Below are 21,684 nucleotides of genomic sequence, written 5' to 3' on the forward strand. Positions count from 1 at the left end.
GCTGCAAAGGTGCACACTACTATTTTTTCTGTTAATATGGAGCTAGCCCTGTAGTGTATATGGTGAAATCTGATTTCTGAGACTTCTTTCGTAACAACATAAAAATAGGTAACTTCTTTCATAACAACATAAAAATAGGTAACATAAAAATCTGTTAAAAGATCAGTTGGAAGTTAGCCGGACCATGAAAAACAACTACAAGAACAGAGATACGAAGAGTTTGAACACAAGAAAGGAGAGGAAGAATGGGTATAATAAGCTTGCTTACATGCATATACCATACACATGTAAGGGTCTTCGGATTTGTCAGCCATGTCAAGCAGATGCGAGTATTCCATCAACTGTTAGATACAAGAAAAACATAATCAATAGAAACCAAAAGATAAAGAGGTTCTTTCATTATAATCAAAATCTAAGAACACAAACCTCAGCCATCTTCTGAAGCATTGTCATGGGTTCAAAAATGATGACATGAAGAGTCACCATAGATGTAACATCAGAACCTATGTACTTCTGCATCATCTTCCATTATCCATATCACGTTCGTGAGCAATCCAAGAATCAGTTTTTTTCTTTTTCTAACTCTTTAGTAAAACATAACTCTTGCTTCCACCTTCCTCTTGCTGCTTCCTCCTCTGCATCCGCAGTACTTCCCTCTAAATTAATTACTTCAAGCCCTTCATATCCCATCAAACTAAACAAAAAGCAAACATAGTTGATTTCTTTATAACCACACACACAGACACACACAAAATTCCCCAATTATAGCTCAACAATTAAATGATTATAACATCCCAATACCAAAACGACACAATAGTTTCCAGCATAATAAGTATGTGAATCCAGCCCAGCTGAAGAACTGAGGATCCGAAACGAGAAATTGTATTTGAGGATTTGAATTCGTTACCCGTTAACTGATTTGGACATGACCGATCCAAAACTGGTGATGGATGAAGCAATAGAGGCGAAGAAACCGCCGCTGTTTTTTGGATCGTTAGAAGCCATAACCACCGCTGATTAGATCGATCAGCGACGGAGAAGACGAAGACGCTGAGGAGACAGAGGAGATGAGGTAATGAAAATGAAACGATCTCGCGGTTGCAAAAAAATTGTTTCCAATCATATTACGCCCGTCACAGTAGAATAACCCAAAAAACAGTTTTACAATAAGATCAATTAAACTGATCTAAGCCCACTTTTTTATTTTTTCCAATTTAAATAAGCCTAAGAATACACTAAGTGTTACACCTGGCCTAACAACGTAGTAAAGGAACTAGTCATCAGAGCATGCTCCTTTTCAAACAATATGCTCCTTTTCAAAGGACTCTCAATGTAAAAGGCTAACCGACTCTCATCCGTAGGTTGAAAAGCTCCTTTTCAAACAATATGCTCTCTCATCCGCAGCGCAGCCACAAATCAAACCCTAATTTCATGCTGCGTCTTCTGTGACATGTTGGATTTCCCGAACGGACCAAACTAACCAAACAAAAATTATTTTTCGGTTATAACAAATCTCGGTTCTGCCTTAATTTTGCCGGCTTTAATTAAATCTTTTTAAAAAAAAAATTTGGTTGAATTGGTTAATTTCGATTTTTGGTTCTGCTCAAGATTATAATAAAATTGTTTTTTTTTTGTTTTTTGTAGTTTTGACAGAGGATTTTATAAGTGAAATTATTTTGTAATCCCATAATTTTAATAGAGTAAACACTAATAGAAAACATTATCATATTTGTCATTTACCATTATTATTAGAGAAAATTTGGAAGAAGAGTGTAAAAAAAAAACAAAAAAAAGTGTCGTTAATCATTTTTTATGGTTGGGTAAAAACAAAACAAACCAAAACCAAAGAGAGAGACCACACCACACCACTGTCGAACCAAAAATAAAAAAAGTCTCCTTCTAGATCTCTCTCTTCACGATTACTTGAACGATCCGATTTGTGTGACTCGCCGGAGAACAACAAAAAAGAAAGTAAAAACACATTCCGATCTTGAAATCGATTCACTCCTCTCTCTCTCTCTGTCTCTCTCGCTCTCTCTCAGTATTGGATTTAGGAAATTGTTTTGATGGATCAATCATTGATCTTACTAGTGCTATAAAAAAGATGAGATTTGAGATTGAGAGATGCAGCCTAATCTCTTCCCATTCGGCACAGTTTTGAGTAATCCATTCCTCTTCAATGGCGGAGATCTAAACGAACTTGGTTCTGGTGCTGGATTCGAGAGCTCTAGGGTTTTCTTCTTACTCCCTTTCTTATTATCCCAAGGCGGCAGTGGTGGGATGGATTTGTCCAAGGTTGGTGAAAAGTTCCTCAGCTCTGTTAAATCCGCTACTTCGCTTGGTCTCTTACCTTCTCCTCCTTCCTTCTCCGATCGTCCTGAGGTAATTTATACTCAATTCTCTCAACTTTGTTCCAATGGAGTTTTTAGAGAATTTGGAGATTTGAAGTTATAAAAAATCCAATTTTTTTGTAGATTCCTGCACGTGCTGCAGCTGCTGCGGCGGTTGCTCGTGCTTTGGCTGGACTTCCTTCTGATCAGGGGTTGAGTATATCTTCTACTGCTACTGAGCTTAGTTCAATTTATGGGAATAGACCTCTTCCTCAACAAGTTGAAGAGCTTGAACAAGGGTTTTATGAAGAGGTGTGTGTGTGTCTGCTTTAGTTTGGTGTTTGTGATATTGGGAGATGGTGGTGACATTATAGTTTTTGTTGTTTTCGTGTAGGATTTTGATTCGGTAATGCATATTTTGGAGAATGTACCGGATGATCAAAGTGAGTTGGCTTATTTTGAGAAGCAGGTAACTAACTCCTCTCAAGGAATTGAATATTGGTCTTATCCTGATTCCTGAAAGATTAAGAATGTTGATGAACGTTTTTAGTTAAGGAGTTTATATGGTTTTTTTTCTTAACTGTGTAGGCCACCTTGAGGTTGGTACAGCTGGATAGAGTGGCTGAAGATCTGTCTCACCATGTTATGGAGCATCATGAAGTAATGGGTAAGTACCTTGAATTGAAAAGACTTGTCGTTTTTTCCTCTTTACGAAAACACGATGTCGGTTGAGAAGACCATAATGCGTTTGGTTTTGTGAATATTAATATTTGCTTTTGGCCAGTGAAGGGGATGAATTTGGTTAGAGAACTTGAAAAAGATTTGAAGATTGCAAATGTCATCTGCAAGGTATCGGTTCCATATTCTAAGCTTTACATAAACAATTCAGTGGATTCATTTTCTATTTTATCTGTAACTGGTTTGAACTTGGTTGTGACTGTTTTTGTGTGTTTCTTGCCAGAATGGAAGACGAAATTTGACTTCTTCTATGAATGAGGCCTCCAGAGATCTTATTGTACACAATCATTCCAAAAAGAAACAAGCTCTTCTGGTAGGATTCTCTATTTATTTCAGACATCTAGGCTCCATTGTCGTTTCTTTAATCTATTTTCTTGAAATTTTGTTTTCATGTGTTATATAGTTTCCTTCCATCAAAATGCACGGAGGTTGTGTAGAAAATTACTCTATATTATCACCTATTAGAAAGTGACCAAGTATCTGGTCTGTTTTAATCTCTTAAGGATTTGTATATGCAAGTACTTTCTTAGATACAATCATACAATCTATTGTGTAATCTCGGCTAATCAGCAAGGGCTTAAGTGTTTATGTTAATATTCAAACATACTGTTAAGAATGTTTAAGTTACTCTACTCGCAGGATATGCTTCCTATTCTAACCGATCTCCGCCATGCAAGAGTAATGCGGTCAACTCTTGAAGACCTTGTTGAAGAAGGAAACTATTGCAAGGTTGGTAGTTTACCTCCGTCTCTGTTGTATACTACCATGGTTTTCTTATATGGATTATAGTAATTTTATGATATGAAACTAAAAAGAGATGGGAAATATATTCCTTCTTATGCAGGCGTTTCAAGTTCTATCGGAGTATTTGCAGCTTCTTGACAGTCTATCTGAATTCTCAGCAGCCCAAGAGATGACCCGTGGTGTTGAGGTAGTTATGGCTTATTCATGACCAACAATTGTCTTTATGATTCTATTTTCAGTCGGTTGAGCTTCTCATACTCTTTTCAAGGTTTGGTTAGGAAGAACTCTTCATAAGCTGGATTCACTATTGTTGGGCGTTTGCCAGGAGTTCAAAGAAGATAGTTATGTAATGGTTAGTAAGCCAACTAATTCTCATGTTAATCTCTATAGCTTTCTCCTTAAAATATTTAAACTATAAGGATAGAATTGTGGGCCTTCAGTTCAGTCAGCGGGCAGGAAATTTTGTTCAGTGGCGTATTTAACTTGTTATGTACTCATACTTTTAGGTCCTTGACGCTTATGCACTGATCGGTGATGTCTCTGGTCTTGCCGAAAAAATACAAAGCTTCTTTATGCAAGAAGTTATCTCAGAAACCCACTCAGTGCTAAAGACCATTGTTGGGGAGGTATGTGATTTTATTATTCAATTGTTGCTCCTGTAGAATGTATTCATGCATGCTTGGATGGATGGTTGGATGTATTGAGCTTGCTGGTGTATGGTGCAATCCTGTTTTTCCCCATTTTTTCTGGTGTATGGCAGTCTTTTTCCTTGTTGCGCACTTCATGCCGACCTCTTGCTAATAAACTTTCCGGCCTCATATAAGAATGGAAAACTTGAGCTGTAGATTTGTTTCGGTACGAGCACTGCCTTTGTGCTAATCATCATTTCGTAGATGTAACTTTTGATCCTAGCAGATACACGAAATAGAAATTTAAAATATGGAAAATATAGGGTATACAGATAGATATATTGAATGGTCAACAAGTGTGGTGTTTTAATAGATGACATCCTTTTTTTTTTAGAATGTAAAGACCGCTACAGTTTGTTTTACATGTTCTGGTTTATCTTATACTCATAGATGCAATTACTGTCATAGGCGATAATTCTTTTTTACTTATGATACTTACAAACCACGAAATGAGTTTTTAAAGTCAGCATATCAAACCAATCAGATATTTGATCCATTCTTTGTTGTTTTTGTAGGATAACAGTGCTGCTACCCAATATAGTAGGTATGCTCTATGCACCTGAGTTATTTCTGGTACCTATTACAGTATCTAGTATTTATCTCTGGCACCTTTTTGTTTGGATTCTAGTATTCCTGCTGATTTTTTTCTTAAATTAATTTCAGACTTACCTACAGTGACCTATGCCTTCAGACACCAGAATCCAAGTTTAGGCAATGTCTTTTGAGAACACTAGCTGTGCTGTTTCAGTTAATATATTCATACCATGAGATAATGAGTTTCACGCCAGAAATGAAGGTAGGTTCCTTTCCCTGCTTTAGTTTGTATTTAACATCTTCTGATTACCTTGATTGGGTTCTTAAAACACCCCGTGTTTCGAATTTCAATGCTATAATATTTGTTGTTAGATATCATAGTCTTAAACACCTCTGTTCAGGCTTTTCACCTATAATCTGAGCAGAACTATACCTAAACTCATTATATAAAACATTTATCTTTTAAGCTGTAATTAGTGGGAATCTTAGCATTTGTTTATAGTTTCTCTGTGTGTTTGTTTAGTTTGGTAGTGTAGAACTCTAAGAATGCTTTATTACTTTATTTCCTAGTTAACAAACAAATAAGTGTTGTTTGTATCTATGTGCTCCATGTCTGGTAACTGATTGTCCAAGAATTTTGATAAGTTGTTTGATTTCAGTACAATACTTTTTTGTTTCATTCCTAAAACAAGTTGTTTAATAATAGGTCCAATATTTTCTCTTTGATGGTTTATCTTATACATTGTCGACTTCCTTTAGATAATTTTCTGTATGTTGTCCGCGTCACTTCGTTTAAATTATCTCTAATGGTTTATAAGGGCTAAGCTTCTGAACTGGAACAGGTAGAAAGTTTGATCTCACCAAGTTCTAAAACAACTCAAATGGTTGATTCAGTAACTAGAAGTTCATGCGACCCACAGGATGGGGGCCTCGCATCAGCCATGAGTTCTGGAAGTATACCTTCTTGTACAATTTCTGCTGAAGAGTCTGATGGAAGTGGAACATCCAGTTCCGTGCAGCAGGTGCTGCAGGCGTCTGATAGTGCAACAGATGAGCCTAGAGATTCTGGAGATGCAGTATCATGTGGCGAGTCGCCATGGTACTATCTACGAAAAGAAAGTGCAGCTTTTGTTTCAGAAACTCTTCAGAGAGGACGAAGAAATCTTTGGCAACTTACAACGAGCCGTGTCTCAGTTTTGCTCTCTTCCCCAGGTGCTTCATCAACAAGTATACATCAGTTCCTAAAAAGTTATGAAGACCTGAGCATCTTTATCCTTGCTGGGGAAGCATTCTGTGGATTTGAAGTTGTTGATTTTAGGGAGAAGCTAAAGGGTGTATGTGAAAATTATTTCACTGCGTTTCATAGGCAAAGCATGCATGTAAGTTCAGTTTCACATGCCCATTGGGCTAACATTGCTAATACCACATACCTAGTTACTCTCATGCATCATCTCTCCTACATAATAACGTGAAGGTAAATTTTGTTTGGTTTTTCTCCCTAACAGGCGCTTAAAATGGTTCTGGAGAAGGAGACATGGACAAAATTGTCTCCTGATACTGTGCAAACTATTAATTTTGCTGGTCTTGTGGGGGATGGGGCTCCCCTAATTATTTCTTCCCGCAGTGCCACTGGTTCTTCCAGATTCCCTCACTCGAATAAGTCAAATAACTCGGTTGATCCAAGTGGTAACAGGAGTGGATTTTCTTATTGGCTGAAAAGTGGAAACCCCTTCTCAGCAAAGTTAACTCACTATAGAGAAGATCAAGACTGCTCCTCAGCCAATGGAGCTATCTCTCGAGATGATGAAGGGAATGATAGTATTCACGATGATGTTGTGAATCCCAAGATAAGAGATAAAATACGCGTTAATGGAGGTAGTCCGGTTTCCGAAGATGAAAACGAAGACCTTCTTGCTGACTTTATTGATGAGGATAGTCAGCTTCCAAGACGAAGTTTTACACGTAGTCAATCAAGGACTTTATCTTCACATTGTACTAATGAGGATTTGACAGCTCAAACAGGATCGTCCCTTTGTCTTCTAAGGTAATATATGCCGCTTAGCAAATGTTTGAAATTATAATGTCAGCCTTTCTATCGCATATTTTCCCCAGGTCACTTTTATGACATCGAATCGCATTTACTGTGTTCGTTGTCTTAGATCAATGGATAAGTACGCGAGGCTTATGCAGAAACTAGAAATTGTTAACGTTGAATTCTTTAAGGTACCAATCCTAACTCTTGGAATTCTGCAGATATCTTTACTATTCTCCCTCGATTTCTAGTTTAAAGCTTCTCTTACTCCTGTTTGAAATTTTATAGGGAATATGCCAATTGTTTGGGGTCTTTTTCTATTTTGTATATCAAGTATTTGGTCAAGAAAATACTAATTCAGGTGGAAAAGGAGTCGCTGACTCTTTCAATCGTGAGTTACTGATTCGTTCCTTTTGTAAAGTTTCCACCCCCCTGATGCTACAATATGGAAAGCCATTTTGCTCAACATAGATATACTTCAAAATGTTGAAATGCAGATCGTTTGAAAAGCAGCTTATCCCGGATATCACAAGAGTGTGAGCAATGGATAAAACCTAACCTTACATCATCACCTTCTTCTTCACTTGCCTTTCCCAACACAGTTCATAGTCTTGCGGACGTGACTCCAGCAAATCCCTTAAATACTTCTGGTCACTTATCAGGCGTATCTTTTAGTCTCAAGGTATAACCTGAACCATTCCTATTCATTTATTTTTTCGCGTACTTCATGTATGAAGTGTGAGAAGAGAAGAGCAGCTGCCTCACTTCTTCATTATATCTCAAGGTTGTGTAATGAAAGGATTCTTTATTATCGCTTGCAGGAAAGATGTGCTGCAGTGGACACTGTTTCTCTTGTGGCTCGGATATTACATAAATCAAAGGCTCATCTCCAATCAATGCTTATGTCAAGAAATGGCTCTCTGGTTGAAGACTTTTTTGGTCAACTGGTATGCATCTCTTTCAGTTTTGATTCCTTACATTAAGAGAAACTCTGGTTGGAGCCTTACTTTGCTATGCTGTTGACAACATACAAACTTATTATACAAAGACCTCTGTAGCATCTAATAGGCTTTTGGCTTTATCAAATAATGGATTATGCAGGACCTGATCATTAGTTTCATTGTATTCTTTTGCGAAACTAATTTCTCCTATATATATATATATATATATATATAATGAAAAACTATTTATATACAATATGTGGTAGCAAATATATTTGAAGGAGTTGCATTAAGTGGAATGATTCATCAGGTTGGTTCCGTACCTGATCTGACAGAGCACATACATAGGACAACTGCGAGGATACTGCTGCATGTTAATGGGTAAATTGCCAATCTATTTTGAGCTTGTGCTTCAAAAGAAGTTATTAGATAAATTGCATTTTTTGTCTCTTGCGCCTTCTGTTCTTGTTCTTATTGACCTCAGGAGTTTTAAAACTGTTACATTGAATGTATATACTGTGAATTCATTGGTATGCTAAAGTTGAACACTGGTTCTCAGTGGGGGTATGTATATTCATTCAGCTTCAACTAATTTTACAGATATGTCGACCGGATAGCTAATTCGAAATGGGAAGTCAAGGAGCTTGGAATGGAGCATAATGGGTTTGTTACTTCATCAATCTTTTACACTATTTTCCCTTTCAACTGAATCATGAAGTATTTAATGTTCATAGTTTCAAAACTGGTTTTTTTAGAAAAAAAATTTCTCGTTTTGTACAAAACTATAATTGGCAAGCTACCTGTTTAACTGCCGAATTTTGATTTAGAAATTTAATGCACTGGCGTGCTGGACCATTCATTGCATCGCTACTATGTCATATGTAATAAACTCTTTGAATGAACAGGTATGTTGATTTAATGCTCGGGGAATTCAAACACTACAAAACAAGGCTTGCTCATGGAGGCATTTCACCGGAGGTAAATTGCTCTCTAACCTCATCAATTCCAGAAGTTAACAATATTGCCAGAATATATCAATGCATGCATCTTTGGATTGGGACATCAGTGGTGACTGATTTCCTGAGCCCCCTACTAGTAGTTTGCACCTGTTGAGGCTTTTTGGTTTTGTATGTGTGTGTGTGTGAGACAATCAAACTGAACATAATTCTACTGCATAATCAATCAACTGACGGACAGCATGCAATTTAATTTGATTAAGAAATCAGATTGCGAATGTTCTCTTATAAAACTATAGTGAAATCTGTATCCATTTTAAACCTTTTTCATATATTTGTAGGTCCAAAACCGCCTACTGGGATATGGAGTTGAAATATTTGCGGAGATTCTTGTTGAAGGTTTATCACGAATAAAAAGATGTACTAATGAAGGACGTGCTCTCATGTTATTAGATTTTCAGGTACTGTTCCTGCTTTTTTTTCCAAGTGTTCTCTTCTACACAAGATCAGGAACTGTATACATGAATAATAGATGTTTCAATCAACATTGACAGGAGGACATTTTAATACTAATATAGAAAATTCACATAAACAACACAGCTGCAATTCAGATATATTGAATCACGTGAGTCGGTTTTGATCCAAATTATCCATCTTCTTGTAGGTTCTAATAAACGGGCTACAGCACTTTGTGCCTACAAATGTGAAGCCGAAGTTACAAATAGTCGAAACATTTATCAAGGTAAGCAACACAGAAACTCATGTGTATATGCAGACTCAAAAAACAGAAACATTTGTTACAAGCTTAAACCAAAATCATCACTCTTTTCAGGCATACTATCTGCCAGAGACGGAATATGTTCACTGGGCAAGGGCTCGTCCGGTAAATAAACAAATCTTCGGTCTTGCATAAATCAAACAAACCGATGAATTTTGCTTCTCGAGTAGTTTGATGAAAATGTGTAAACATGGGTTGTAAATATACAAGAATATACAAAAGCGCAAGTCGTGGGACTGGTGAATTTAGTAGCCACCATGAAAGGTTGGAAGAGGAAAACGCGGCTGGAAGTTATCGAGAAGATCGAATCAGCTTCTGCGTAGAACAGTCTAGAAGCTTTTTGGAATCTTCAGCAACAGCAAGTAATACTTCTTTTTCTTTCTTTCTGGTCTTGTCCTGTCTGTTCTTACTTTTGCATTTGTATCGAGTGGTGTAAATTTGAGGATAGGCCCCTTCTTCGTAGTTTACTATTGGTTTCGTGTAAAAGATCCTCCTGAAGTTGTACATTTTTGAAGATTTGTAACGCACAACTCTTCTTCCCTTTAATTACTTAATTAATGTCTTAAGTATTTGTATTAAACCCGATTCTTTTACTTTCTCTACCTTTGTCGATTGGATGAATGATTTTTTTTATAAGAATAAAAAAAGCAGTGATGTTACATATATCAAATGTTTATCAGCTTTTTTTGATAGATGAAAAAGGTAAGGAAAAAAACAAAGCATGTGTAGTAGTTTCACTGTTGACTCTTTTATTAGCTTATAACGTTTTGAGTTATAAAATCAATCAGATGTGAAAGACGTCGTCATCATGTTGTGATGTGGAAGTTGTGGAAGAAAGAGTGGTCAAAGTTGTGGTGACTTGGTTATCTCTCCAACCATGTTTAATGCAACACATGGCTCATCTACTGGTACCTGTTTTTTTTTTTTTTTTTTTTTTACCACAAAAACATTCGACATATTATTTTTCCAAATTATTTTACCATATTATAATTAATGTTGCGTGGAAAAGAAAAGGAAGTTCTATTTTTTGAACCACTATTGAATATCTGAAAAAAAGACAGAAGTATAAAATTTTGATAAAGGAAAAAAAAAAAGGTTATAAAAGATTTCAGACATTGTTAAAAGCATTAAAGAGACAGAGTCGACAATTCGTTTTGATATAAAAAGAATAAAAAAGACAGAGAGAAAGCATGAAACGGACACAAGACAAAACTACAAAAGAGACTTTACTTGTGCTTTCGTTTAATAGATGCATCACGTATCTCTCACGTTATTCATTAAATATGAACTAACTGTATATACATTTTTAATATTTTTTGTGATGGCTGACCAAATCAAGTTTTGCAAGAAATATCTCTATGACATAATATGAAAGAAGAGAGAAGTTACTAAAGGATAATAATGAGAAATGTATGTACTTACAAAATGACCAGCACCAAGAATCCAATAGAAATGGAGATTTTTGTATGATTTGGTAAAGCCTCTTGTTGCTTTGTCACTTTCACAGTATAATGGCTTTCTTTCCATATTCTTGAATTCTTCTAGCCCTCCCCACCTTCACACATCCATCATTATTATCACCAAAATCACCATCAACTTTTTAAAAAAGAAGTTAATAGTACCAACAACATTATTCCCTAGCATTGATTAGTTTTACTTTTACCCGATATTAAGTATTTTTTTTGGGAATATTGGTCTTACTTGAGCTTGTGAACCCATGCTTCAGTTCCACTTGTTGAGCAGATAACATCAAGCTGCGTGAGTATAAACCACATGTCAATTTGTTTTAATAATAAACAGTTTCTTTTTGCAAATGCAAATGATTTCTCATTTTTTCATATCAGCTCAATATAGATAATGATGGTCTTACTTGACCATTATAGATGGTCACATTTATCCCCTTGGCAAGAAGCTCATCGACCTGCCACAAATTAATTATATAAAATATCATATCTAACGTTCAAATAATTGAAACTGATTTAAATAAATTTATTCAATAATAGAAGAAGAATGATTACGTCTTCGATTACGGGTTTCATAAAAGCAGCATACATCGCTGCAAACACGTCATTTGAATTGTTCCCCCATCTGTTAATTTTGTAAAACACATATGACAAAATAACACCACACTTAACAACTAAAAAAATGATTAAATTAACGATTAAGAGAAGTAGTTATACTATACTTACATGAGGTCTTTGGGAATGATCTTGAGCTTCTTCTTAATAACGCCGTTCATTAATGTGTTAAGGTCTCCTTCCTCTCCTTCCTCTCCTTCTTTTACGTCACTCAAACTTCTCAAACCATTTAAGTAGCTCGAATACTTTTTTATTCTATTTTGTTTTTTCATTTCTAAACTCGTTGTAAGCGAGACAGGGTCCATGCCAGAATCCAATAGAAAGTTGTAAAAATCCTACAACAAAACCAACGTGTAAAGTATCTCACTTTTTATCAAAAAAATGGATGCAAAAAAAAAAAAAGAGAAATAATTACGACGGAATTGGATTTGTTGCTAATCAAGGATTCAAGATCCATCCACGTTAGCGTGGCTCCGACGTAGTCACCAATCTTTATTTGTTTTCTTATCTTTTCGGCTAAGCTGTTCCAACAATAGTAATAGATATATATATATATATATATGGATTAGAGAGATAACTAATTATTATGTACTAATTTAGAATATAAAAAAAGATCTTTGTAATGAGAAAGACCTATTTGAGAGATCCAAGCCATTGTCATCAAGCCTAGAGACATACTTGAGAAGAGGTCCCCATGAAAACTGTAACCATTAGTTTAATCATATCATGTTAATTTCATTATAATCTCAAATATATAATTGAGTTACTATTATTTACTACAACAAGTAACAAGTGACAAGTAACAAAATTGATGAAACTCAAACTCACCACAAAATCTTCAGGGGATATCCAACTATCTCCCAAAACCACTCCTATTCACACATTATGTATCTTACATTATTAGTTTCATTTTATTCAAACAAAAATATATAAAAATATCTCTTTACCTCCTAGATGAAGCTTCAACTTGCCAGATTTAACCAATTCGAAAACCGATAAACCGAGCTTAACCGCGATTTTGCCACCATAAGATTCAGCAACAATGAAGAGAGGGCTTTGGTTTAATGTCTGTTTTTTGTTGAAGAGTTGTTGCAACAGTTTGGTCAAATCCTCTGCTGCTTCTTCATCACTTTTCACATACAATTCCTTTTGATTCTCCTCCACGAAACTGTACCCTGCCCCAACTGGACTATCCTTTATTTTTTCCAATTAAAATAAAATGATTAAATTCAACATATGTGAGTAAGCTTAAAGACTGATCAAATTAGATATTACGCAACACTAATTAATAATATTCTTTTAAAATTACAGTTTTCTTTTATTCTATATCAAAGAAGAAGAATAAAATATTGTTGGTAATGAAAATAAAAAACGAAAAAAAGGAAATAAATACGTACCACAAACAAGAGATCGGCTTTCTTCAACCAAGTTGAGTTTCTGGGATTGAGAAATGTGTCTAATGGACCAACCTCCTGAAAATTTCCTATTCCAACCCCTGAAGCTCCCTGTTCTCATCAAAATCAAAATAATTGAAACATTATGATCACTAAACAAAATATATATTCCTAATGTATAAAAAGACGAATGAGATGAGAACAACATGTTACATAAAAAAGTAGATACACCTACAAATATAAACTTACAGGTCCACCTTGGAGCCAGAGGATGATAGGCCATGGTTTGGAAGGATCTTCAACTCTATATGGACTTTTATAATGCCACCAAAACATGTGTGCTTCTATGTTTTGATTTAGAAAATTAAAAAAAAAAAAAAAGAGTCAAAAACAAAACCCATTTAGTCATATCTTACTATAAACCAAGTAATTTCTTGAAAATTGGGTAGAAGAGTGAGAGATATAAAGAACGTTACTTGGTCTAACTTCGACGTATCCCCAAGATTCGGATCCATCGGAGTTGCTTCTTTCAGGTTTGGTTTCTCCATTGGTACATGACACAATGAGACACAGAATCACCAGATGAACAACTGACGTGTTCTTCATTCAGACGACTCTTTTATGGATCACTTTCTTTTTGCTTCCCTATCTTGTGATTGTAGGGCGAGGGAGAGAGAAAAAAAAAAGATTGAGAGAGATAAACGACACTAGGAAGTAATATATTTTAGAATGTCAAGTCGTTAAGTCAAATGCTATTGGTTCAACCTTATTTGGTATATATATACCATACAATGAAAACACCACTTTGGGAGTTTTTTAATCAAAATTTACAATAATTTGAAATATATTAAGACTAGATATAAAATTTCTGTAATTGCAAATGTTTAAAAGATCGTTTACGAAAACAATATTTAACTAAATAACTATATGAAAAGGTACAGTTATGTGTATTATAAAAAAAGTTAGTGCATATGATTTGGAGATTAATTTTGGTGAGCCGGATCATATCCTTTTGGGTTCAAAACCCACATCATGTTTAATGAAATACAGTAATGCCAAATACTCATTTCATTTTTGTTTGATAAAAATCTTATCATAAGATATTTTTAGCTATTTCCTTTTGTTTCATAGTTAACATTTTTGTAACATCCCGATTTTATAGTTGGGCCAGTTTATTCTGTTTCTAAGATCAGTCCATTAAAAGGCCCAAATGAAGCAAAACAATTAAAACGACAAAAGGAATGTCGTGTGGTGTATATGTATCTCCTTCTCCACTTTGCCGTTAAAGAGAAACGCAAACCTAACCCTAAAAACACACTAGCAGCTTGATTTGATCCTTGGAGATCTGAAGTCGTGATCTTGTTGTTGGTGATGTTGTTACCAAGAAGAAAGTTATCGAGAGGCCTTGTTGTTGTCGTGAGTCTCGTGGAGAAGAAGCGTTGTTAGAAGAACGTAAGCTTTCACCACCGTCGGTCACCACCGCTGGCTAGTCCGCCTCCGTGTGTCACCGGAGATGTCAGGCGTTGTCACCGGAGCAGTCGTGGTCCATCGGAGATATATTTAAGGGTAAGGAAACCCTATTTTCTTATGTAGCTTGCACAAGAAGTTACTGACCCTGTCTTATGATTTGTTGTTGTTCTTGCGTTGTTGAGCGATGAGGACCTAACCGCTGAAGCTTGAATGGCCGTGTCGATTTCAAGCCGCCGATCAGATCTGTCGAGAGTAATTGTCGAGAAAGGTAATCGATCGGTTGCACCTTGTCTCATGCTGGTGTTGTTGTGTTTTCTTCATTATTGAACCGAGAAGTTTAACGTACTTGACCAAGGATCGTAATTAAAATACAGAACCGGATTTTAATTGATAAGGATGTGGGTTGACTTTTGTGGTGTTGATGTTACGTGTAATAGATGGTGGTTTCTTCAATTAGTTGGTTTGATTTATGGAATTGGTTATTAAATCAAACTCAGTTCATGGGATCGTAAAGATGAAGTTATGGTGGATTAAATTATTAGATTTAGGTCTAATTAATTTAATTGATAAAACACCAAAATAACCAGTTAAATCAAGACTTTGGGTTGGGTTGTTTTTAAATGGATTAAATATTATGAATTAATATTTTTGTTATAATTTCTGATCGGGTTATCTAAACCGTTGCAGCTTGAGGATTGTTGTTGAAGTGGGTCTTCTGTTGATGCTAGATATAGACTAAGGATTCAATCCAATGACTAAGGTGAGGGTGGTATTTGCGGATAACAGTAACCTCTTTCCTTATGTACTCTTCGATAGTTGTTGGGTATAGACTCAAGAATTGTTTGTTGATTGAAAATGTTTGTGTGGATTTGTGTGCATGGTAAGTAGGTTGTTAGTAACATGATATATGTGACGCACAATAGTTACATGATTTGATGTTATGAGTTAACGTATATATCATATTATAAATATAATTATGAACATTCATGAGAATGAGAAAACAAAAGATACTTGAGGATGTTGGACTGTAATAGACCGACGGGTTCATTGCAGGTCATAAACCGCTGACGAGCAGTACGGGAAGAATCGAGCTATGGGCCGTGGTCTTCCAGGAATGGGGTTTGTGAGCCAGAAAAAGTGATAATGGCCAAACCTATAAGAAAGTAAAACTAAGATGTTTAAATGTGGTAGTTGCCATAGAAGTGAATAAACTAAGATGAAAGTTATTGAGGAGAAATAAGATGTTTGCTTGTTTGTTTGATTGATAAACATTCTCAATCTATGCTAAGTAATAGTTGTTGATTATATTTGGAACGTTATTACTGTATGTCCAATGGGCAGAGTTTGATCTCCTCACTGAGTAAACTTGTTTACTCACCCCCTTTTTCCCCTTTTCTCCAGGTTAGTAAGTTTAAGAGTTGCAGTTTGAAGTTTGTTCGTTGGTGAATTTTAAAGAAAGAAACGTTTTTGGTCAGACCGGATGGATTACATGTTGTTCCGTCTTTTGCGACGGTACGGGTGTTACAATTTTTTTCTAGTTATGTAAAATTGAAGTTTCCTTTACTTTTTTTTTGTGCAAACATATGGTTTCTTTCATTCAAATCAAACCACATACAAAAAAAGGGATCAAAATCCCAATGTTTAAAAAGTTACGAAGGAAGAGTTTTACAAACTTCTAGTCCAAAAGATCGAAACATACTTCATAAAAAACATAAAGATCGAAACATAAGACATCAAGTAATAGTCCATGAGAGCTGTGATACAAACTTCTAGTCCAAAAATAGTCTGATTTTGGCGCATTTAGCCTAAATTTTTTATAAAAAAACAAAACAAGATAAATACTAATTATCTGGTAGTACATGAACCGATCATAGAACTTAAAAATGAAGATCTTTGAAGTGGATCTGAGCTCCGAAAAGACAAGTAGTCTCCAACTACATCCCCCGTACATACAAGGAAAGAGTGAATGCTTCTACAAATCTCTTAAGTTAATAAAACTCAAAAGAACGAAAAAAATCATCGGTTTGGTCCTTAGATGATGATGCGGGATCTATTGCAACGGATCGAACCTCTTTGACACCATAAAAGTGGTTTCGAGTTTCGATACTGATTAGGAATTAGATTCATGCGTAAGTTTGGAACCCTTTTAATAAATACCATAACTGCCCAAATAGAATATTTGATAAAGTGATAATGATATTTAGCCATTCGGGGAATTGACGTAAGGTCGATGCAACCACTGCACATGTTGGCCTTCAGTATCGCGTCACTTTCTCAAGCTAGAGAACAGATAAAAATAATAGTAAAATAAAGAGAGAGTTAAATTTATAACCAAAAAAAAAGTACATCTGTATATTCAGGCAATTTAATATCTAAACTCATACGTACATGTCCAAACTTAGCTTTCATGTCAGAAGAGATATATCTAAATCTATGTAAACCATCATATATTCATATGTATATCATCTTTTTTCAAACTATCATCTTATTTAATAGATCAACATATAAAATACATACACCTATTCGTTTTTTTCACTAAGAAAAGAAACTCAAAAAATTATTAATTATTTTTTTTTTTAATCTAACAAGCAAAAAAATAAAAAAAAACTTTAAAGTGACACCTTAGAAGTTTTTACATGGTTTTTTTTTTCTTCTTCTAGAAATATTGACTTCTTTTAGAAGTAGATTTACTTCTCTGTTTGTCTTTGGTTCTGTTTACTTTAGCATTATTTCTCAATTAAATTTACTTTCAAACTTTTCTCTTCAACATTAAAGAAAAATTAATATTTTATTTTTTCTGAACATGCAAGTATTAATTGTTCTATGGTTAAACGATTCATCAATGTAACAATTATAAAGTTTTTTTAATAAAATAATGAAAAAAATTAAATGGTGCAAAATTCTCTAAAATTCATACATTCTTTGAAACCATTTATTTATTTTGAAAATAACTCAAATCTTTTATAAGCAATATCATAACTTGTAGTAAATAGTACATTATTTTGTAATAACAATCGAATAAAATACCACAATGGATTTACAACTTATATTTGATTAATTTCTGCATACATTTACATTTTATATTCTTTGATTTAGTAAATTCTAGTATCTTACGTTGTTAATGTTATTCTGATTCTAACTCGTGACTCCTAAATCTCACTTCTTGAAGTCTTGATCAAGAAATTAGGTTAATATTTCATAAGAAAAAGTATTAGTTATCTTAAACTACTTTATTTCAATATAAAAATATAACTTATTATATTTTAGACGGAGAAAAATAACTCTTTTTTTCAAATTGAATAACTTTAGCACTAAAAATTGAAAGATAAAATGACATATGTCAAAAGAAGAGAGCAACAAAGACAATGTTTCATATATGTTATGTATTCATATATTTTCTTCACATAAGATATTTTTAGTATAGTATTTAATATCTTTCATATTTTTGTAAGAACTGAACAAAATTAATTTTCATTATATTTTTTATGAAAATTAATTACATATTAATTTCATTATATTTTCATATATTCATTATATTTTTCATCATGCTTGACCAAAATAATTTGGTTGTAATTGTAAAAGTCTAAAGTTGAAACAAAATTTGATCTATGTCTTTACACTTGTACCTTTCTTATGAAAAGAAATGAAAACTATACACTCTTGTCATCGGACTCATTACCCAATGGCCCAATCAAATGGTTTGGAATCAACCTTAACCAAACATCATATCTAATCATACATGTCATTTTCTTCCTCTCCCCAATAACTAACAATAAATATTAAATAACTAAGAGATGAAAAGATATCTAACAATCCCTATAAATAAGAAGAAAAAAACATAAAATCTTCATTTACCAACAATAAAATAAAATGTATATCTCCTTTGCTCTCTTACCCTTAACATCTCGTTTCCCTAAAATCAAATCATCTAATACCCATTCTCTTTCCCTCCTTCCCTCTCTCTACTGATCATCTTCATAAAGGTAATGCCAATGGCAAGAGCATGTGTTCTTCGTTATTTATTACATTGTATATGATATTTTGTCTCGATCTTCTCTTTTTGCATATATATTGTAATTCTTGTTTTCTTAGAAAAATAAATTAAACAGGACAGGGATTAATGGAGGAGCCAAAATGGCTGGAAGGTCTCTTAAGAGCACACTTCTTCAGCATTTGTCCTCAACACCGCGAGATGCCGCGGAATGAGTGCAACATGTTCTGCCTCTCCTGTCAAAACGCTGCGTTTTGCTTCTACTGCCGCTCCTCCTTCCACATTGACCACCCCGTCCTTCAGGTCCACCATCTTCTCAACACACATTGCATACTTATATCACTTTTCACTCAACCCAATTCTTTATCGATCTTTGGCACGGAGACAGATAAGAAGATCGTCGTATCATGATGTGGTGAGAGTATCCGAGATAGAGAGTGCAATGGACATAAGAGGAGTGCAAACTTATGTCATCAACAGCGCGAGGGTTCTCTTCTTAAACGAGAGACCTCAGCCTAAGAACTCCTCTCATGGCGCCGCCTATTCCAACCCAAAAACCATGTCCTACTTATGTGAGACATGTTGCAGAACCCTTCTTGATCCCTTTCGCTTCTGTTCCTTGGGTTGCAAGGTTCGTTCACCTAAACTTTTTCTGAATGCACATTTCACTATATAAGCCAATGTGGAGTCAATTGATGATAACACGAGTACTTTATTACAACTAGACCAACAACATTGGTTTTTATGCATATTTTCATCATTATTAGTAATTAATGTCTTCAAATTTATTTGTCCAATTGAAAATGAGATATCAGTTTTAGGATACACGGTTTAGTTATATGTATGATAAATACATTGAATCATCTTTGTTCGCATAATACATGTTGTTAGTCTCTTATAAAGTATATATTAAGAAAATGTATATACGTTACAATTGCAAAAGGGAAATGTATGATGTGATCATCATGATAAAAATGTCAGGTTGAAGGATTGAGGAAGAATAAGGAAGAGGAAGAAGAAAGATTGCGTAAAGAAAGACAACAAGAAACGCACAAAGGCACGCATCCTCCAACTCATACCTCTAATTCTAGGCGACGAAAAGGCATTCCTCATAGAGCACCTTTTGCCTCCTAATTTAATCAATCTTTTTCAAGAAATATAAGAAAATAAAATATAAAAAACTTTTCTTTAACTTATATATATATATATATATTTTTAAACTCCCATTTAATGGTCCACCCAAATTAGCATAATATATGCGTATTGGGTGGGTGTATTTATATATTCCAAATTTGTACAATGTCCAGCTCACTCCTCACAATCCTCTCACATGGTAACAACAATTTGTCTAGAAGAAAATCCTAATTTTCCCTACTCTTTTATTTATTTATTCATCATTAAATACATTTCTAGCTAATTTTATACCATATCTATATGAGTAGGATTGTGGGATAGACTATGTTTGATATACTAATTAATTTGTGAAATAGAAGTCTCATCTTTAAAACACACCGTACTATAATCAAGAGCAAAAAGACTTTGCGGAAGGAAGAAAGGAATAACATGAAAATTAGGAAATAGTTATAGACTACGAGAATGTCGGTGAAGATCTATAATTTATACTTCTATTTTCGAGCAATCGATGTAGCTAGTGGTTTGAAGTTACCTGTCTCTATATCCGTCTAGCTACTTAATATTTTAGTTTAGAAAACTGAAACTTTGTGGGTTTTAGGGATCAATAATTGTGTATCTAAATGGCTAATAGGGACATGAATGTGTATATGTTTTGTATAGACACATGAAATGTTTCTCTACTTGTTTTCGACATTAATTCTAAGCTGCTATACTGTATATATAATTTTTAAATATAAGATAGTTTGTCGTAGGCGTTAGGTATTCGAAAGGTACAGTTACTTAAAAAAGAAAGGAAACTTTCACTTATTATTTTACATAAATAGTTTTAAGTTATAAAATTTTACGTCAAGGATAGTTCTTACTTTAGGTCGTATTGACCGTGATTTCTTTTCACTTATTTACATAATCTGACAGTCATGTCATTTTATTAAAATAACTAGCTAGGTTCTTAACTTTATAAATTACGTTTCGAATTAATTAGTTCTTGTGCATACAACTGTAACAATGTTTTTTTTACTTGCGTGTCAAATTTTAAACTCTGACCACAAAAAAACGGCAATATTTTTGTTGGGTCGAACCACAAGAAACAAAACAATACTTATAAGAATATATAAGACACTTTATGAACCAAACGAAAACAGTGATTGTTTCTAATTTTTCTTCTAAAAACAAACTTAAATAAGAAAAGCTGAACAAGAACTAAACAAGTGAAGCATAGAAAGAGGAAAAAAAAGTGAAGTAAGCATGCAAAAATTAACAAATTCAAAGACTAAACCACGGAAGCAAACAACAAAAACGTGAAACTAACGATTGAATTCAACAGATTGGTTAGTTAACTTTAGTTTGAAAACATTGTTTTGATTTAGAAAAGTACGTTTTAAACTATAATATGGAGAGAATTTGTTCCAAAAAAAAAAAGAACTATAATATGGAGAGTTGTGAATTTTCTATGAAAATGCATTTATTGTGGGAATTATTAGTTTGAATAAAAGAAAAGAGAACATTGTTTTGCTTTCAGTTAATGTAAAAAAATAAGGACATCAAGAGAAAAACTTGGGAAACAAAACGATGGAGCTTACATTAGAACATGTAGATGAAAAAACTCCATTTAGAAGCAAACTAGCTAGCTAGCTAGAGTCTGTTTATAAACTTATGATCTTCAGCATAGTCTACAAAGGTGTAAACTCTAGTAGGATTCTCAAACGCTTCAAAGCCTTGAACTCTGACTCTTTCAAGAGTTTTTCTTTCGGGATTGAAGTAGAATACAAAGAAACGTTTAGATGTATAGTTCGTGGACAAAATAATTTCCCCAGTAGCAGTCACTCCGACCACGGAAGCACCTCCCTTAACGACTATATCCAAGGGAAAGGTGTA

General features: G+C 34.3%; 3 protein-coding genes and 1 long non-coding RNA gene across 15 annotated transcripts; 3 read left to right on the forward strand and 1 right to left on the reverse strand.

Annotated features, from left to right (window-relative positions):
• The first annotated feature begins 1,838 nt into the window (after positions 1 to 1,838).
• Positions 1,839 to 10,322, forward strand: LOC104703602 (uncharacterized). Of its 7 annotated transcripts, none has more exons than XR_015562630.1 (25): positions 1,839 to 2,382; positions 2,475 to 2,642; positions 2,725 to 2,799; positions 2,919 to 2,997; positions 3,115 to 3,179; positions 3,292 to 3,381; positions 3,708 to 3,797; positions 3,913 to 3,999; positions 4,081 to 4,164; positions 4,319 to 4,438; positions 5,017 to 5,045; positions 5,165 to 5,297; positions 5,878 to 6,414; positions 6,541 to 7,079; positions 7,195 to 7,258; positions 7,356 to 7,458; positions 7,565 to 7,749; positions 7,889 to 8,014; positions 8,275 to 8,389; positions 8,609 to 8,671; positions 8,914 to 8,986; positions 9,306 to 9,425; positions 9,629 to 9,706; positions 9,797 to 9,847; positions 9,953 to 10,322. XR_015562630.1 is itself a non-coding variant. In XM_010419638.3 (25 exons), exons 1-25 carry the CDS (start codon positions 2,125 to 2,127, stop codon positions 10,063 to 10,065), a joined length of 3,402 nt encoding a protein of 1,133 aa, XP_010417940.2. In that variant the 5' UTR covers positions 1,839 to 2,124; the 3' UTR covers positions 10,066 to 10,322. The 7 variants fall into 7 exon arrangements, 5 of the variants coding, with proteins under 5 accessions (XP_010417940.2, XP_010417941.2, XP_087316078.1 ...); XM_010419638.3 differs by having other exon boundaries at positions 8,319 to 8,389; positions 9,952 to 10,322; XR_015562631.1 differs by having other exon boundaries at positions 1,845 to 2,382; positions 3,120 to 3,179.
• Positions 10,323 to 10,354: 32 nt separating this feature from the next.
• LOC104703604 (serine carboxypeptidase-like 51) lies at positions 10,355 to 14,273 on the reverse strand. The gene is made up of 13 exons (XM_010419640.3): positions 13,691 to 14,273; positions 13,464 to 13,558; positions 13,218 to 13,325; positions 12,768 to 13,014; positions 12,649 to 12,692; positions 12,454 to 12,521; positions 12,236 to 12,341; positions 11,932 to 12,155; positions 11,761 to 11,830; positions 11,613 to 11,663; positions 11,444 to 11,496; positions 11,165 to 11,297; positions 10,355 to 10,654 (listed from the first exon to the last, which is right to left on the reverse strand). Exons 1-13 carry the CDS (start codon positions 13,818 to 13,820, stop codon positions 10,586 to 10,588), a joined length of 1,398 nt encoding a protein of 465 aa, XP_010417942.1. The 5' UTR covers positions 13,821 to 14,273; the 3' UTR covers positions 10,355 to 10,585.
• Positions 14,274 to 14,499: 226 nt separating this feature from the next.
• On the forward strand, positions 14,500 to 16,332 carry LOC104703605 (uncharacterized). Its single transcript, XR_754224.3, has 3 exons — positions 14,500 to 14,952; positions 15,372 to 15,444; positions 16,086 to 16,332. It is a non-coding gene; the product is annotated as an uncharacterized LOC104703605 (long non-coding RNA).
• Positions 16,333 to 18,532: 2,200 nt separating this feature from the next.
• On the forward strand, positions 18,533 to 20,049 carry LOC104703606 (protein RGF1 INDUCIBLE TRANSCRIPTION FACTOR 1-like). Of its 6 annotated transcripts, none has more exons than XM_010419643.3 (4): positions 18,533 to 18,667; positions 18,794 to 18,978; positions 19,064 to 19,306; positions 19,657 to 20,049. In XM_010419643.3, the coding sequence occupies exons 2-4, from the start codon at positions 18,805 to 18,807 to the stop codon at positions 19,807 to 19,809; spliced, it is 570 nt and encodes a 189-aa protein (XP_010417945.2). In that variant the 5' UTR covers positions 18,533 to 18,667; positions 18,794 to 18,804; the 3' UTR covers positions 19,810 to 20,049. The 6 variants fall into 6 exon arrangements, with proteins under 6 accessions (XP_010417945.2, XP_010417946.2, XP_087316083.1 ...); XM_010419644.3 differs by having other exon boundaries at positions 18,534 to 18,667; positions 18,777 to 18,978; XM_087459957.1 differs by having other exon boundaries at positions 18,534 to 18,667; positions 18,799 to 18,978.
• Positions 20,050 to 21,684: the final 1,635 nt, after the last annotated feature.

This window comes from Camelina sativa, chromosome 7, assembly GCF_030686135.1.
Source record: "Camelina sativa cultivar CO46 ecotype springtype chromosome 7, ASM3068613v1".
Classification (NCBI taxonomy): Eukaryota; Viridiplantae; Streptophyta; class Magnoliopsida; order Brassicales; family Brassicaceae; genus Camelina; species Camelina sativa.